Source organism: Mastacembelus armatus, chromosome 1, assembly GCF_900324485.2.
Source record: "Mastacembelus armatus chromosome 1, fMasArm1.2, whole genome shotgun sequence".
Taxonomy (NCBI): domain Eukaryota; kingdom Metazoa; phylum Chordata; class Actinopteri; order Synbranchiformes; family Mastacembelidae; genus Mastacembelus; species Mastacembelus armatus.
Window position 1 is genome coordinate 3,425,147 of NC_046633.1, and position 16,441 is coordinate 3,441,587.

Genomic DNA, 16,441 nt, shown 5'->3' on the forward strand with positions numbered 1-16,441 from the left:
CGATCACTTAGCTTGAAACAGTTGTTGCTTGTCTTTGTTTCAGATCTAATTTTTTAGCCTATTAAGTATTTACGTCAAATGTGGTAGAGTACAAAATAAACTCAAACTGTAATGACCTTTTTTGATTTGAAAGTTTTTTTATCAGACTAGTTTAAAACCTTCGATTCAAATAAGAATCCAAAGAATTTAATTGATCGTATTTATTATATGACATCAGCAGATTAAAATACATGTTTATTATGTACATATATGTAACAGGGGTGTTAAAGTGCCAAATACCATTTTTACAAAAACAAAAAAAAAAAAGGGATTTGTGGAAGACCATCACACCCGTTAGCCTGGTCCCACAGTTCATTGCTTCATGGGCGAGTAGCCACCTTGTTTGGAGGAAGGCTGAATTGCTCAGTGCTGGTCTTGGGACAGTTTGGCACGATTCACCTGGGAATCACAGTCACAGTCAGGGAGAGGGGAAACCGTCTTGATGGGATGAATATTGGACATTTTCTTTTGTAACACAAACCGACACTGACATGTACAATAAGTCAGCCTCTTGAGTTGGACTGCATATGTTTCCACTTCCAACGCTCCAAGTATCATTCAAAAGTGGTTTCAGAAATTCAGAATTGCTCTAAGGTTAGTATGTGAGGGGACTAAGCTGTTACTAGACCAGAGGCTAACAGTGTATTCAGCATCCCGCTCACATGTGGAAAGTTTTTGTAGTAAATATAAGACAACAGACTACACTCTCCAGACTTTTTTTGCTTTTTTTTTTTTTTCTCTTTTCTGACAAATGAGGAAGTTGACATTCTTGAGACAGTATTTCTTGAGATAATGGTCACTGTGTTTGTGATGTTAGAGACAGTGACAGAGACGATGGGGTAGTACTCCATGAGGCTGGGAGAACAGGCACACACTTATTTGCATGTATTTTTTTTTCTTTCAGTAGCTACAAAAGTTCAATTAAAACAGTCCCCCCCCTTTATTATCCCCAGTTGATCCCCTATGGCAGTGATGGATGTACAGATACGCTGTGATGAAGACTTTAGTCTTTCTATCACTACCAGTTAATCAAGAGACTGTAACAATCTAGGTGTTTCTGGGAAGGCGTTTTGTTTTCATATCCATCTAGAATGTTTCTGTGTGAGGCATAAAGTTTGTTTAAGACGTCTGAGCATACACCAGCCTTCAGCTGACAGGCTCATGTGGTAAAGTGGATTGAGAGCAATTTCTGGAAAGAAGGGCGTCATCTGCGCTTTAGCCTCTTGCTCAACAATGCACTGCTGCCTTTTGTAGCCTTCCTCGCTCTGTCTTTAACGTTTCCTCACTGACCCTGTTGATGTGTGATTTTCATACCTAACTCTCCTCTTGTTCTTCCTCAGCTGGTGCCTCCTCTTCCTCTTCTTCCAAATCTCCTTCTCCCTCTTCTTCATCGGCTTTCTCCATTTCTGCCTCCTCTTCTTTCTCCTCCGTCTCACCATCCTCATCTTCGACGTTTTTCTCTGCCACCTCCTCTACAGTCTCATCTATGTCTTCTGCCTCTTCTTCCACTTTCTCCTCTGTTGCGTTCTCATCTTGATCTGGATTTTGTTCCACCTCTTCATTCTCCTCCATCTTTTCCTCCTCATTTTCCATGTTTTCCTCCACTTCTGCCTCCTCATTTTCAATTTCTTCACCTTCTTTTTCCCCGCCTGTTTCCCCTTCTACCTCTTCCTTTCTGTTTTCCTCTCCTTCTTCCTCCTTTGACTCCTCTTTTTCTTCACCTTCCTCATCCTCTACTTCATCCTTCTCCCCTTCATTTTCTTCGTGATTTTCCTCCTGTCCTTTTGTCTCCTCCTCCTCCTCTGCTGCATGATATGCTTCCTCTGCCATTTCATCTGGCTGCCCTCCTCCTTCACCTTGCTCCTCTGTGTTCTCTTGCACCTCATCGTCTTCTCCCTCTCTTTCTCTAGCCTCCTCCTCCTCCTCTTCATCTTGAACTCCATTATGTTCACTGTTGTGATTCTCATCTTCTTCTTTCTCGTTTTCTGTGTGGTTCTGCTCCTCACCGTTTGGCTCCACCTGACCAACCTGTGCTCTGTCTGCATTGCTGTCATCGCAGATGGCCTTCCTGCTGCTCCTCTTGCTCCTCCCTGTGCCGTTATTGCTCAGCTGCATGTGGTTGTGGTTGTTGTGCTCCAGGTCCTCCAGAGTCAGTTCGAACTGGAAGCGGTCGTGCTGAAGGTGTCTGTCTGGGGGAGGTGAGGGAGACTGGGGCATGGTGTTCAGGTACCACTCCCTGTTCTCCTCCAGAGTGTCCAGCAACTCCTGGGCGTCCGGGTGCACTAGGTCGGCCCACGTCTCCCACAGCGGGTGAACGATGTAGTCGATGAAACCCACCTGGAAAAGAAAGAATTACACAGTAAATACCTGGATGTACCCGAGGTGGTGTTAAACTGGTCGTTTTACAGTTTAGAAATTAGTGTTTTGCTTTCTTGCTAAGTTTTAACTCCAATTCAGACTGGACTGATTTTTTTTTTTTTTTTTTTCTTCTAGGGGAGGTTGAGGGATTTTAACATCACCTGAGTTGGTTAATGAATTTTATAACATGTTCAATTGGACTGCAAATGGGGGCATTTTTTTTATTTTATTTTGGCTTATTAGGAATTTTAGGAATATTGTGAAATGAATATGATGACGTCAGGAGAGAGGGAGTCCATTCAATATGCAAGTACCAGTATTTCATTTGAGCTTATATCCCTACAAAATTTGTAGTAGTTGTAATAAATTAAATTGTAATAGTTGTTAGCAGTACCTGTTTGTAGCCATTGGCTGCACAGACAAACTGCATTACTTCAATCCTGAAGAAACCATGCAGATTTATGCATGTGATGATTGATAACACTGTAGTGTGAGCCCGCTGAATATGAACCTGGACCCAGGAGTGACAAGACTCCAGGAAGTCTTTAGCCATGAGAAAGTCCTGCATCACATACCACTGTAAAATTAGACTGATTTCCACTTCACTGTTTATACTGTTTTACTGTTCAGATTGTTTACTTCATTATAGTATTACAAGCAAAGGTCCTGCATTTGAAAACATTACTTAAATGGACCAAGGCTTCTCCCTATTTCCCGTCTTTGTACTAAACTGTCAGCTGGCTCCAGCTCCACATTAAATCAATGTCCTATCGATCTTCTCATCTAACTTTTAGCAAGAAAGCAAAAACTGTATACCCCTCGAAAATGTAATTTGTCCCTTTGTACTTGTGAAGTATAAAGAAATCCAACTGGCTGAATTTAAAAGCCAACATTTTAACTAAACTCAAGAGTCAGTGACAACAGACTTGACAGAAAGATTGTCACTGCGTAACATCAAGGAGATAAAAAGGGAGATGACTCCACTGCCAGCTGGACACTGAAACAGAAATGCGTTTGTCATTTATGCTTTCAGCATATAATAACCAAAGAAATAATTACTGCCAGTGTGTGTGTTTATGTATTCTTGTACTTCTTGCTTGGCAAAGACCATTTTGAGCATAATTCAGTGAGGACACCTTAGCTGGTCCTCAAATTTTTCAGACTCCTGTGTCAGGGTTAGCATTTTTGTGAAAGAGTCAAGATGACTTAACTGAATTCTTCTTTTAAACCAAAAGTGTTGAACCAGGACTGTGGACACCCTAGGCTGGAGGTCGTGTCATCTGACTGTATGTCTTGGACACTTGGGTGAAGAGAGGGCCTGAGCTGTCAATTGATCACCATCTGCTGGTGAACTGGATCTGCTGGATGAAAGAGGAAGCTGAACATATTGTGAGGGTCTGTTGGGAATGTTTGGCCAAACCCTCTGTCAGAGAGGTCCTTCAAGCCAGGTGTGCTGTGGCCCAGGCAGAGGTGGAGGCAAAAACTCGGATCTGGGAGGAAATCAGTGAGGCCATGGATGAGGACTATCGGTTGGCCTTGAGGAAATTCTGGCAAACCGTTCAGTGCCTCAGGAGGGGGAAGCAGTGCTTTGCCAACACTGTTTACAGTGGAGGTGGGGAGCTGTTGACCTTGACTAGGGACATTGTTGGACGATGGAAAAAATAAAGCAGAGGCTGAGTCGGAGGCTGAGCAACTCATCACCCGGGCTGAAGTCACTGAGGTAATTCGGAAGCTCCTTGGTGGCAAAGCACCAGGGGTAGATGAAATCCACTCTTAGTATCTTAAGTCTCAGGTTGTTGGACTGTTACAGCTGACACACCTCTGCAACACTGCATGGCAGTTGGGGACAGTACCTTTGGACTGGCAGACCAGGGTGGTGATCCCTCTTTTTAACAAAGGGGACTGTAGGGTGTGTTCCAATTACAGGGTGATCACACTCCTCGGTCTCCCTGGGAAAGTCTATGCCAGGGTACTGGAGAGGAGAATCTGGCCGATACTAGAACCTCAGATCCAGAAGGAAAAGTGAGGTTTTCGTTCCGGTCGTGGAACACTGGACCAGCTCTACATCCTCTCCAGGGTGCTTTAAGGTGCATGTGAGTTTGCCCAACCAGTTCACATGTGCTTTGTGGACTTGCAGAAGGCATTCGACCGCGTTCCTCATGGCATCCTGTGAGAGGTGCTTTGGGAATATGGGGTCCAGGCCCTCTGCTAAGGGCTCTCCATTCTCTGTACGACTGGAGCAGGAGCTTGGCTTGCATATTGCTGGTAGTATGTAAAACCTGTTCCCAGTGCATGTTGGACTCTGGCAGGGCTGCCCTTTGTCACTGGTTCTGTTCATTATTTTTATGGACAGAATTTCTAGGCGCAGCCAGGGACCAGAGGGAGTCCACTTCGGGGACCACAGGATTTTATTTATCTTTCTACAGATGATGTTGTCCTGTTGGCTTCATCAAGCCAGGACCTTCAGCATGCACTGGAGGGGTTTGCAACCAAGTGTTAAGTGACTGGGAGGAGAATTGGCACCTCCGAGGCCATGGTTCTCAACCAGAAAAAGGTGGCTTGCCCTCTCCGGGTCAGGGGAGAGATCCTGCCTCAAGTGGAGGAATTTAAGTACCTTGGGGTCTTGTTCATGAGTGAGGGAAGAATGGAACGTGAGATTAACAGACGGAATGGTGCACTGGTAGCAGCAATGCGATCGATATACCAGTCTGTTGTGGTGAAGAAGGAGCAGAGCCAAAAGGCGAAGCTCTCGATTTATCGCTAAATCTATGTTCCTACTCTCACCTGTGGTCACGAGCTTTGGGTCATGACCGAAATGACAATATCTCAGATACAAGCGGCTGAAAGGAGCTTCCTCGGCAGGGTGGTAGGGTGCTACCTTAGAGATAGGGTGAGGAGCTCGGGAGAAGCTCGGAGTAGATCCGCTGCTTCTCCATATCAAGAGGAGCCAGCTGAGGTGGCTCGGGCATCTGTTCTGGACACCTCCTGAACGCCTCCCTGGGGAGGTGTTCCAGTCATGTCTCACTGCGAGCAGGCCCTGGGGAAGACCCAGGACACGCTGGACTATGTCTCAGTTGGCATGGGAATGCCTCGGTATCCCCCCTGGAAGAGCTGAAGGAAGTGACTAGGGAGAAGGAACTCTGGGTATCTAAGCCTCTGCGGGAAATCTAGGCCACTGTGCCCACAACCCAGCCCCAGATAAAGCTGAAGGAAATGGATGGATTGATGGTGTTGAACCAGTTTCAATGTCAAATCAATTCAACATGAGTTTGAAAGCATTTCTAAAACAAATTACAATATATTTTCTTCTGATTACTGTCAGAATCTTATAATGGGGTCAGTGTCTGCAACAGAAGTGTAAATAGTGACTTTCCCAGTGTTAAAGTCCTATTGTAGCTCACTGGATTTCTGGTCTGAAATGTCTATGGTCTGGGGTCTTGACTAATACTAAAACAAACTGACAGTGAGACAGCAGCTACAGTTTACAGTATATACAGTGAAACAGCAAGTTCATCAAATAAAAATAGGTCAGTCTTACTCTTATTGCATAAGTTGAGGATGCTTTAATCACTTTACAATACAATACAGTCAATTGATTCACATGGTAATTTAATCTTCTCCCATTCTTTGTGAAGTTTGTGACATTCTGAGCTGACGTCTCTGTTGGTGGTAATGTGGCTTTATCAATGACTGTGCTTCCTCATTGTTGATACTGACGTCTTCCTATGTGGTGTCATTTTGTCATTGTGAAACCCCAACAGTGCTACATTACCACAGCAGAAATACCCTTGAAACAATAGGTTTTTAGCTTCAGGGCTGCTGTATTGTACTGTAAGGTATTTCTGTCATTATGTTTATACCCCGTGGGAATACCAGTAGTTTTACAATTATCCTTTCCATGTCCTGATCTCTATGCAAACAGTTTCTGATTTACGAGAACACAGGTAAGAAAAGAGGGGAAAAAAATCCAGTAGTACCTGACTCTTCTCCACAGATGCGGTGTGTTTGTCACACATGGCGCTGATCTCCATCCCTCTCTCTCGTTCTTTGTCACCCTGTCGAAAGAACTCCTCCATGATCCTCTCTGTCCACTGTCTGTATAACGGTAACGGCTTGGTGGGGTTGCTCAGGTCTGCACAGTGCACCATGTTCCTCAACACCTGAACACGTAGTGCACAGGAGTCAGTATGTTACAATGTGATCTTCTCGCTTTATGGCCCTGCTCAGCTGTGTAATCAGAATTCATTCATCAATATGTAAGCAGCCATACTAGCACGTGTAGATGACATAATTACCTGTATTCGTTCGGTGTAGTGGTCCAGGAGCAGCACACCAGAACTTGTCACTTTTTTAGTCTCCACCATCGTCTTCAGATCAGCCAGCAGGGTCATGTGTTTGGACATGTCTGTGGCCAACACCTGCAGACAGACAGACATTTAGAAAGAAAGCACAGAGCTCTGAACTACTCTCTGCCCTTAGCTGTCAAATACAAAAAGTAAAACCCAATAAATAAACGTTGTTGGTTATGATTACCATACGTATCTGCATGTTTCAGTTTTGGCTTCTTTAACCGCTTTTTTTTTTTTTTTTAAGAACGTGTGGCAGTAATAGGTGACAGACCAAGAGCTTAAAAAATTAAATTAATTAAAAAGGATAAAAATGAAATAAAATGAAGCATCATTAAAAAATTAAATTGCTATTTAGAACCACAACAACCTAAAATGGCACCTAAAGACCAATCTCAAACCCTCAAACCAAACAAATCCAAAACAGTCCAATGATAATGAGATTCTAATAGACTGGTCCATCTCTTTACATTTGATGTGCTTTAGTGTAGACAGTGTCCTGACCATATCGATGACAAGCTTGCGCAGACTCTGGCGCTGTCTCTTGGTGAGGTTCTGGAAAATGTCACAGTTTTCCTGGTGCAGAAGCTTGAAGCCCACAGCGAGATGATGGTTCTCCAAAACGGACTCATCGTTATACATGAGGGCCAGCTCTGAGTCTGCGCACAGTGAAAAGTGATGGAAGACAGGGTGTGAACGCAGCTCGTGCTAATATTGAATATTTTACCGTTTGTGTGTTTGTACTCACTGGTGTTGATGAGGAACTGATTGGAAACTCCAGGGTGGTCTACATCATGGATAGCTGCAGCAAACAGAGCAGCGAGGATCTCCAGGTCAGTGAAGACGGCCTGGGAGGAACCGGAATGGGCACAAGGGGAGGAAAATTAGGCGTTATTCAGAGAAAAGAAAAGAGTGAGCTTCAAACACTTCACTCTGTTATTTCTGTTTAGAATATTAAAAATGTAGGTGACAAACTAATAAAAAAAACAGTCACTGCTTATTGTAGTTTAACAGTTTTCTTGGTGAGAGGGACTTGATAAGCATAATGCCTGTCTCCTCACCCTGTTTATTCCACTTATTATACATTCTGCATTTGTCACAAGAAGACTGATGTTATTATGATGATCTATTATGTTTCTTATGAAACAACATTTAGGTCCACAGGGGCATAAAATCCAGGTGAAAATCAGTTTAACCTGTCATTTAAATATGCGACTCCTACTCCTTTTCTACAGTGTTCACCAACATAAATATACAATTAAAATGTAATACAATACCTGTTCCATGATCATGCCAGGCAAATAATAATGGGAACCCATTAGGGACAATAAGCCCCACCATTATTTACTAAGTACGTGAATACATTTACATTTATATCACATCACATAGCTTAGTCTCTTTTGGTCTGATGTGCATCTACAAACATCTGACAAGCCTGTGAGTAATGTTAGAGCTACAGCAGCTAAAAAACATCCAATAAGTTGAGGGAAATTATTTTAATGCTTTTTAAAGACCTCCAATACCCTGTCTCTAAATGCCCTATGTCAAATTCTGAATTTCTCCAAAGGGGATGAATAAAGTATCTGTCAATATCTAAAGGGAAAAAACCTAATGGAAGGTGTTTTTTTTTTTTTATCTTAACACGTTACGGTCTCAAAGAATAACCTGTGGTAAATGAGAATGTAAATAACTGTACATCAACATACATCAAGAGCTGGTGTGGAGAGGAGTACATGTGTGGACTGGGTGACGTCTGCAGCATGGAGGCTGTTGTGGTACGCTACGTTTCCATGGTAATGGTCCTCCAGGGTCATGACGTAAGTGACAAAGGTGTCGACTGGGATACGAAATGTCTTCAACAGTTCTCGCTCCTGAGGAAGACAGGAGACACAGTTTTCACACCCTCCACCAGGAGTACATCATGTACATCAGCAAACACACAAACACGTTAGGAGATCGTGCAAAAAACAAACACGCCCACACATTCACAGTCATTGTGTTTACCTGGAAGATGGCGTACATGATGCAGCTGAGAGGTCTATTGTTGGAGAATTCTGCTACTCTGAATATATTAAAACTCCACTTGTCCAGATCCTCCAGTTCCTGGTTAAACATCGTCAACAGAAAAAACATAACATCAGCAGCTGAGTGAGAAAACCAGGAATATCTTAAAAATCCAACAGCTCTGACACACTAAATACATCATTAAAAGCTTACGCAGAGCAGATACTTCACAGGCAGAGATGATTCTACCAGGTGCTCACAGCAGAATCACTGACAATTAACTAAATAACAAAATAACTGAGTTACTGAGCTAAACTTATTCTTCTTATATTGTTCAAGTTAAAATGTGTATAACCTTGTTTAAGAGGCTTCTAGTACACATGTTTGTGCATGGTTAAAGTTTGAGATCAACAGCAGAGATCTGGATTGTGTCTCTAACAACAGCCTTGATCATTCAAATCTTTGTAACACAATGTCCAAAGATGTACTGGGAATATCTGCAGCCTCTTTTACATATAATGACAACCATAAAACAAACAAAACCATAAAACATTTGTACGTATCTATAATTGTCTCATCTAATTTATAAACAGCTACAGGAACATGCAGAGAGAAAGCCTCCATTCTCCTGTGTGCTTTCCAATCATGGATGCTGGGATTAAACAATGTGGTACCGGGCACTAAATTGCAAACAAAGGGAGTTAGATTCCATGTGTAATTTCCTCTGTAGGTATTACAGAAATGAACCTAACAAATGTCCTGCATAAAGTGTTTATGTAACAAGCCCAGCAAATGCAGTGTCAATAACACTACTTGCCAGGAAAAATATCAAATCACCCAGTGTTCAGAGTCTGAAAGAGATCAGTGTGTGTAACTTGTTTTATGTGTCAGAGAAAAGCAGACAGATAACAAGACCTTGGCAAGCTCATCCTCGTGATCTGTGTTGACACCAAAGCGAGGCATCGATGTGCTGGAGAGGCTGGAGCTGTGAGACAGTTTCCTCACTCCGCTGATGTGACTCATAGGTTTGTCTTTCAGGGTAGGAGAAGGGATTTCCACCTCGTTCTGCTTGTCTACAGAGAGATGGGCAAACAGACAAACAAAAATGTATTTTTATGTGGCAAAGGCCATAGATGAACTTTAAAGAGAAACTGGATTGTGGTCCCACTCACCCAGGAAGGTGCTGGAGATGTATTCAGACACCTGATTACCAGAGCGACTCATCTCTGACAGGTGGGACAGCTCTCTGTTCAGCATCCTCTTGAACTGTGGCAGAATGACAGCAAAACTGAGAAACAACTCCATCTTAGCTTCCTGGTGCAGGTAATATTTAAAATACAACAGTGTTTTTCGGACTTAAGGGTTTTGGATAAATCCCAGGGATTAAGGCTGCTGTAAAAATTATTCACATTAAGGTGCTAACACTGGTCACTGTGCTGGTGGAAAGCTGCTTCATTTCCTTGTTCAAAATCCATTTGTTTATAGCTACAGTATGGCCAATATTCATTTTTCAACACCATTACATAATAAATATTTTTGGCAATGATAAGCTGTGACAAAAATGTGGATTTTTACAGTTGAAACAAAGACAATGTAAGGTATACTTTAACTAACTACATAAACACATGGATGCAGCCTGTAAAACATACACACACTGTGATTTCCAATTCCATAATTGTGTGTCTGTAACATACTTACATGCTGTATTAACCTGATGATATGTAAGTTGGACATTAGTGCAGTGAAGCCTGCATACCTTGTTGGAAGCCATTTCGCTGACAGAGCGATGTGTCTGAATGGTCTCCAGCTGGTCCAAGCACCAGTCCAGTTCCTCCAGTGTGTCCAGGGCGAGCTGCTGGTACTGCTGGTCTGATAGCGTCGCCCTGGGACTAACGCACACTCCACCAAGAGGAGACCTCCTGAGAAATAAGCACTTCGTTAAACCAACAAGGAACTGCAGATTGTTGTGAAGTAGAAACATAAAACAAAAGAGAGTGGCTCTTACTCTTAGAAAACGTTAAATATTTACATTTTTATGGTTCATCCTGTTTTAAATGTGAAAACATTTGAAATGGGAAAATAAAAATCATCTGTTCATATAAACGTCCACCAATGCAGATGCATGTGAGTGCACAGAGTTACAACATTTCTGCAGTCCAAGGATGTGTGCCACACATGAGACACCTGATACCAAGTATGTTTACATTAACAGGCTTTAAACATAACACAGTAGCATAGTTCAGGGTAATAGAGTGGTGCTTACCTGACTGTTGGTGTGGAGACATTGGCAAGGATGGTGAAGTTGCTCCGTACTGATCTCAGACTGGCCAGTACCTGAAAGACCAAACAGTGTTACAGGAAAACAGGTTGTGTACAGACCCTCAGAGAAACATGGAAGGCAAATGTCTAATTTACATCTGAAATTAAACACAAGTGGCTGAGAGGATTCTGACCATTATAAAAAAACTCACTTGAGCAAAAGGTGTGACAATAAAATCTTCTGCTGTGTGCCTGGGAGAGGGAGGGTGAGAGAGAAGCAGAAATGATAGAAATATTTGTCCTGAAATTATCAACATTTACGTACACACACATACACACACACGCTCTCTCTACTTTTTTTCTTTGGCTTACCCTTCACTGGCCAGAGAGGAGTTACGTGAGACCGTTTTAGGTGACATGTCGTAGTCTGAGTCGGAGCGGTAGAGGAAGGACTCTCTTCTCTGGCCCTGGGGGAAGGAGGTGTGCAGGGTAAGGCCAGGACTCTGTGAGCCCAAAGGGGTGTGACCTGGTGACACGCCATTTTCTGTTTCATAACTGTGACAGGAGAATGATGATTACAGAGGGCAAAGATAAAAACACACTGTAAAACAAAAAAATTAGTAGCTCAAAAAGTGTAAACCTGTCGGAGTCTGCCTGTGTGATGGAGATGCGAGGTGGGATTCGAAGGGGGAGAGTTGTTGGACGGGACACATTGCTGAGGACTTCCGGGGAACGAGTGCGATCTCTAGGACGAAGCCAGCAGGGAACCTGTGGAGTCAGATTGAGAACTCAGGGGATAGTAGACGGAACTGATTTGCAGCTATACAGCACAGTTTACACTCTTTCTCTTCCTTTAGAGGGCAGATTAGAGCCCAAGATGTGAACTGCCCAAAGCCCAAAAGGCCCACAACTGTCATCTGGTTTAAGGTAATTCTCCTTATCAAAGGATTCATTAAAAATGTGGCTGGGAATTGTTAGTAGACAGTAGACAACGTCAACGTCAGTAGACAACTAATGTAATTCTAGAGGTCAAGTCAATTCTACTGCAATTCAGTAAGGATGGTGATTTTCTCTTACGTAGTATATAAACCAATTAGTGGAAATGTATTCTCTTTGTTTTTCATTGTTTTTACAGCTTATTCTGTGGCGTAGACATAGAAGCTTAGATGTCACAGATAAGATGAGATGAGATGAGATAAATGTTATTAATCCTCACAGGGAAGTTCTAACCAAAGAAACACCCAAACCAAGCAACAGGGAGTAACATTTCATAAGTGAGACGTTACCTTACAACAGGTTATGTTACTGTGCTGGTATCCTGTACTTTAATACATTCTGACATTTGTTAACAAACCAACTTGCTGCCTTCATACCCGTGCATTCATATTCCACATCTGTTCTGTTGCACATCGAGCAGCCATAGGGCAACAGTGACATGTTTGTTTCCACTTGGCTCTGTCTTAGTCTCCACCAACTCTTGATGTAAATATCTCTTAAGCTGCTAAATCCTCTACTGTGTTTAGTGGCTAATTGTTGTTTGTCACTTGGTGCTGAGCAAGCAGGGTGCAGTGGTTTTGTGAAGCTTTTTTTGTTTAAACCTACTGTTGCAAACATGGTTGATGATGTAAAAATATCGAGTGGTGCAGCTCTAATCTATCACAGTAAACAATAAGTCTGCATTGAATGTTCTCAGTGTGACACTGTATACATGGTTGTGTAAAATCATTTTAACAAACACCTGCACAATGTGATGGATTACACACACACACACGTCTTTCATTTCAATGTGGTGACCTTCTACATGGTTTGCTAAAACAAAGTATACATGATTTTATGTATAGCATGCTGAAACACTTCATGTACGTAATGTACATGGCACATGCACTTGTGTTTCTTTGGAGGCAACAGGTCACATAGGTGATGAACTGTATAAACAGGAAGAGAGGTTGTCAGCAGGGCCCCTGGCTCACATTTGCCTCACAGCCTCCACACTAATGCTTCCTTTCAGTACCTGGAGACTAGACGAGAGTCTTCTGCTCCTCCCTCTGCGCAGCTCAGCCCCAAGTGTGGCCCCAGACGTATAAGATCGACTGTAGCGAGATGACTCCGCCTTCTCCCCAGCACCTGTTAAATCTGCGTCATTGCCCTGTGAGACAGGAAGGAGGGCAGCTGAGGGACACCAGGAACTAAGTGAGGGAGATGCATCTTTAGAGGATAAAGGACAATTTTTCTATTACATATAATATATTGTGAATCTATCAATAAAAAAAACACGATTCAGTGATAAAAGTTACATACAACTGTCATTTTTCCACAATTATGAAACCATCTTGATTGGACATATTTAAGTTCAAATGGGTGAAGATGCTTCCAAAAACACAGAATAAGTAATTATGATGTTTGTGTGTTTGAACGCGTGTGCTCGGCTGCGCGTGTGTGTGTCTGGGAAAAGGCCTCTACAGACTGAGCTCTTGGAGGCTGATCTGCACTGCAGTACCGTAGCAACAAAACACAGGGGGAATGGTAGCAGTTGCTAGGCAACAGTGCCGTGTTGCTTCCATGCTGTGTTTGATGTCGTCTAGACCCAGATGTAGAAAGATGCTCACAGCCACATTCATACATAAATACAAATATCTGAATGGGCACAATCACAAAAGACTAGAATAATGGTATTATGTCCTTTAGCCAAGACGTTAACTTTAAAAGAAAAAAGCTCATTTACCTACAGGATTCATTTAGCTGGGGCTCACTGACATAGTGAACTGTGACTGACTGAATGGTTCACACACACTGAGCGAAGGCTGTAGGAGACAAACTGTCCGCTCTGACTTCTGAGTGCAGCCACAGATCATGAGGACAAGAACAAAGGAGTTTGGATGTGTGAAAGTCACAGGGTTTGTATGTTGTGGTCAGCATTCAAGTCAACACAAACAGACACACTAGTGTGCACTCTGCCAGAAGCAAGTAACCAAAACAGCTGTTTTTTTTTCTCATTATTGTTTATATTCCTACCTCTTCTCCAGTCACCGACAGCACACTGCGGCTCTTCTTCATTCTGATTGGTTCGTTCTGGGCCCCAGGGCGGAGCGTTCCCGAACCCAGGCAGCAGAGCAGGTGGAGAGCCAGGACCGGAGGTCAAAGGTCACTGCAAGGTCAAACCGGGGTCAGACCGGCTCATAACCGGCCCCCATTGGAGCTGCCTTTAGCCAGCCAACTGCCTCGCTTGATCTCTGTCTCCTCAGATGGCTGAAACTGGACGTCCTCCTACTGCAAAACAGTAAAGGAGCATTTATGTGCCCCTGAAAGGCTCCAGCTTCAGACTGAGGCTATTTTGATCTGTTGTTTTTTCTTATAAGCCAAAGAAGAAAGGAAAATCCAGATTCTCACTCCATTTTAATAAATGGTACTGTGAAAAAAAAAAGGTCTGCCGACATGCCCTCTTGTTTTGGCCAAACAAGCCAATGCGATATCCCATTGAGAGTTCATGACATCTCTGCTGGAAAAAACCCTTTCCCAAGTTTTCTAAAATATTTATCCAACTTGGAGTATTGTTTGCATGACGGTTCCCAGTTGCAAACCTGATCCCACATGAATGCAATTTGCCATGAATTAAAAATTCAAAATCCAGAGATTATAGAAGATTTTCATTGTTTCTCTTGTCTCAGGCTAGTTTTCCACTGTCTGACTGGGAGAGCTGGATTTCAATTCTGCATAGGGAGAAGTGGTAAATATGATCACCTCATCTGAGAAGTCCAGATGTCAAAACTCCAGGTTTAATTTGCTGGGATCCATCCTTAAATCTGTCTGTGTCCCCTCTTTGGTGTAGATTCCCTGTGAGAAAACAGACATTAGAAGTTAGTAGACCAGGATTTAAAAATCATCAGGTAATTTTCCTCTTGAGGCATTTTCCCTCCTCCTTTTAGAACTCACTGTTCTGCTTTCAAGTAATGAATTCATTTGATGCATCATCAAAGGTGAGCTAACCTTTACCCATATATACAGGACACTTCGGAAATATATTTGGGAAGAAATTCCATTTGTTTTACACAATACAAAGAACATGCATGTGCATATAAAAAACACTAAAGAGCACCAGAATACTAAAAATATAACCACATTTTGCAGCCACTGTACCTATAGTGTGGCTAATTCTGAGCCGATACTGCAACACCAAAGCTCTGTGATGTTATATAATTACTCTGAGCTGTCCAGGCTGACCTAATTTCAATGGATAGGACAGATTCAACATATGAGAGTCTTTCTGATTGAGCTGGTAGAGACATAGTGGTGGGGACGACTTTTCCCAGGGTCATCAAGAACACACCCACACAATGAAAGGACTTTGACACCAGTCTGCCCAGATTTATAGAGTAAAAACAGAAATCAACAAAATGCATAGTGACACAGTGACATATATATTTTCACAGACAATAAGAAATTTGAGCACATGATCGCACACACACACACACACACACACACCATGGTACCACCTCCATCACAGATAAAGCAGCTTATAAAACCAAGCAGCAATGCATCAATATGCAGCTCAACTCACAGTCTGCGCTTCTGTTACAAAACATCAAATATATATAAATATACATATAAAACACAGTGAAGCCGCGCATACATGAGGAGTCCCCTAGCATCATGCATGTCTGCACTTGCACTGCAAGAGACGTGTCGGACATATGTACACACAGTCGGGCTGCAGCATGTAAGAATAAAAACACACTCACCTTGATCGCCTCAAGATCACTGGAAAGATGGGTTGGGCCTCATCTTGATTTTACTTGTCTTCTCCTTCCCCACTGCCTCTCTGCAGACTAGCAATGTGTCACCATGGCGAGAGAAAAACACTCGGCTTCTTCATGAATATCCACGGCTTCACCAGCTTCCCTCCCTCCCTGTCTCTCCTCTCCCGTGCCAGAGTGGTCTCCCCCAGCCACCCACCACCACCACCACCACAGCCTCCGTGGAGAAGCCCATCTTCCCTCCCCTCCCTCCTCCCACACAGACGCACAGTGTGTCCATTAATCCTATACAACAGCCTCCGCTCCTCCTCTCTCCATTGGTACCCATGCCTGTTTTTTTTTTTTTTCCTTCTGGCAATGTCTTTTATTTTTTTTCTCTTATTAGCAGCCACAGTGATTCTCTGCTTCAATTGCCAGGCATCATTTATCTCCATCATACACACCCACACACAGCAGATTTTTATTGGAGCACCCTGCTCATATTAAAATATCACAATAAGGATTCATGTCTCCCATTACACTCTGTCCTTTTTTCTCTGACTCCTACTGAATATGTCCTTTTATAGTCACTCAAGGACATACAGGATATTTATCCATTTCAAGCTCAAAATGGACAGTTTCAGGATAAACATGTACACAGGCACTGAGCTGGAAAACCAGACTAAGTCTAAACAGCTACAATTC

At 42.8% G+C, this 16,441-nt stretch overlaps 1 protein-coding gene across 1 annotated transcript; it reads right to left on the minus strand.

Annotated features, from left to right (window-relative positions):
• Nucleotides 1-189: 189 nt before the first annotated feature.
• On the minus strand, nucleotides 190-15,891 carry LOC113127830 (cAMP-specific 3',5'-cyclic phosphodiesterase 4C-like). Its single transcript, XM_026302677.1, has 18 exons — nucleotides 15,743-15,891; nucleotides 14,745-14,837; nucleotides 14,019-14,273; nucleotides 13,018-13,152; nucleotides 11,647-11,774; nucleotides 11,379-11,561; nucleotides 11,219-11,258; nucleotides 11,011-11,081; nucleotides 10,504-10,666; nucleotides 9,920-10,013; nucleotides 9,663-9,820; nucleotides 8,748-8,846; nucleotides 8,450-8,614; nucleotides 7,492-7,591; nucleotides 7,248-7,402; nucleotides 6,693-6,815; nucleotides 6,375-6,557; nucleotides 190-2,376 (listed from the first exon to the last, which is right to left on the minus strand). The coding sequence occupies exons 3-18, from the start codon at nucleotides 14,058-14,060 to the stop codon at nucleotides 1,354-1,356; spliced, it is 2,862 nt and encodes a 953-aa protein (XP_026158462.1). The 5' UTR covers nucleotides 14,061-14,273; nucleotides 14,745-14,837; nucleotides 15,743-15,891; the 3' UTR covers nucleotides 190-1,353.
• Nucleotides 15,892-16,441: the final 550 nt, after the last annotated feature.

What these genes read in the sequence shown, in the direction of transcription:
- LOC113127830 (XM_026302677.1), bottom strand. Translation starts at nt 14,060, where the DNA reads ATGAAGAAGAGCCGCAGTGTGCTGTCGGTGACTGGAGAAGAG. An exon ending in ACACAGGCAGACTCCGACAG is followed by an intron (nt 11,562 to 11,646) that starts GTTTACACTTTT and finishes CTCCTGTCACAG; the next exon opens with TTATGAAACAGAAAATGGCG. An exon ending in CATCTCCAGCACCTTCCTGG is followed by an intron (nt 9,821 to 9,919) that starts GTGAGTGGGACC and finishes ATCTCTCTGTAG; the next exon opens with ACAAGCAGAACGAGGTGGAA.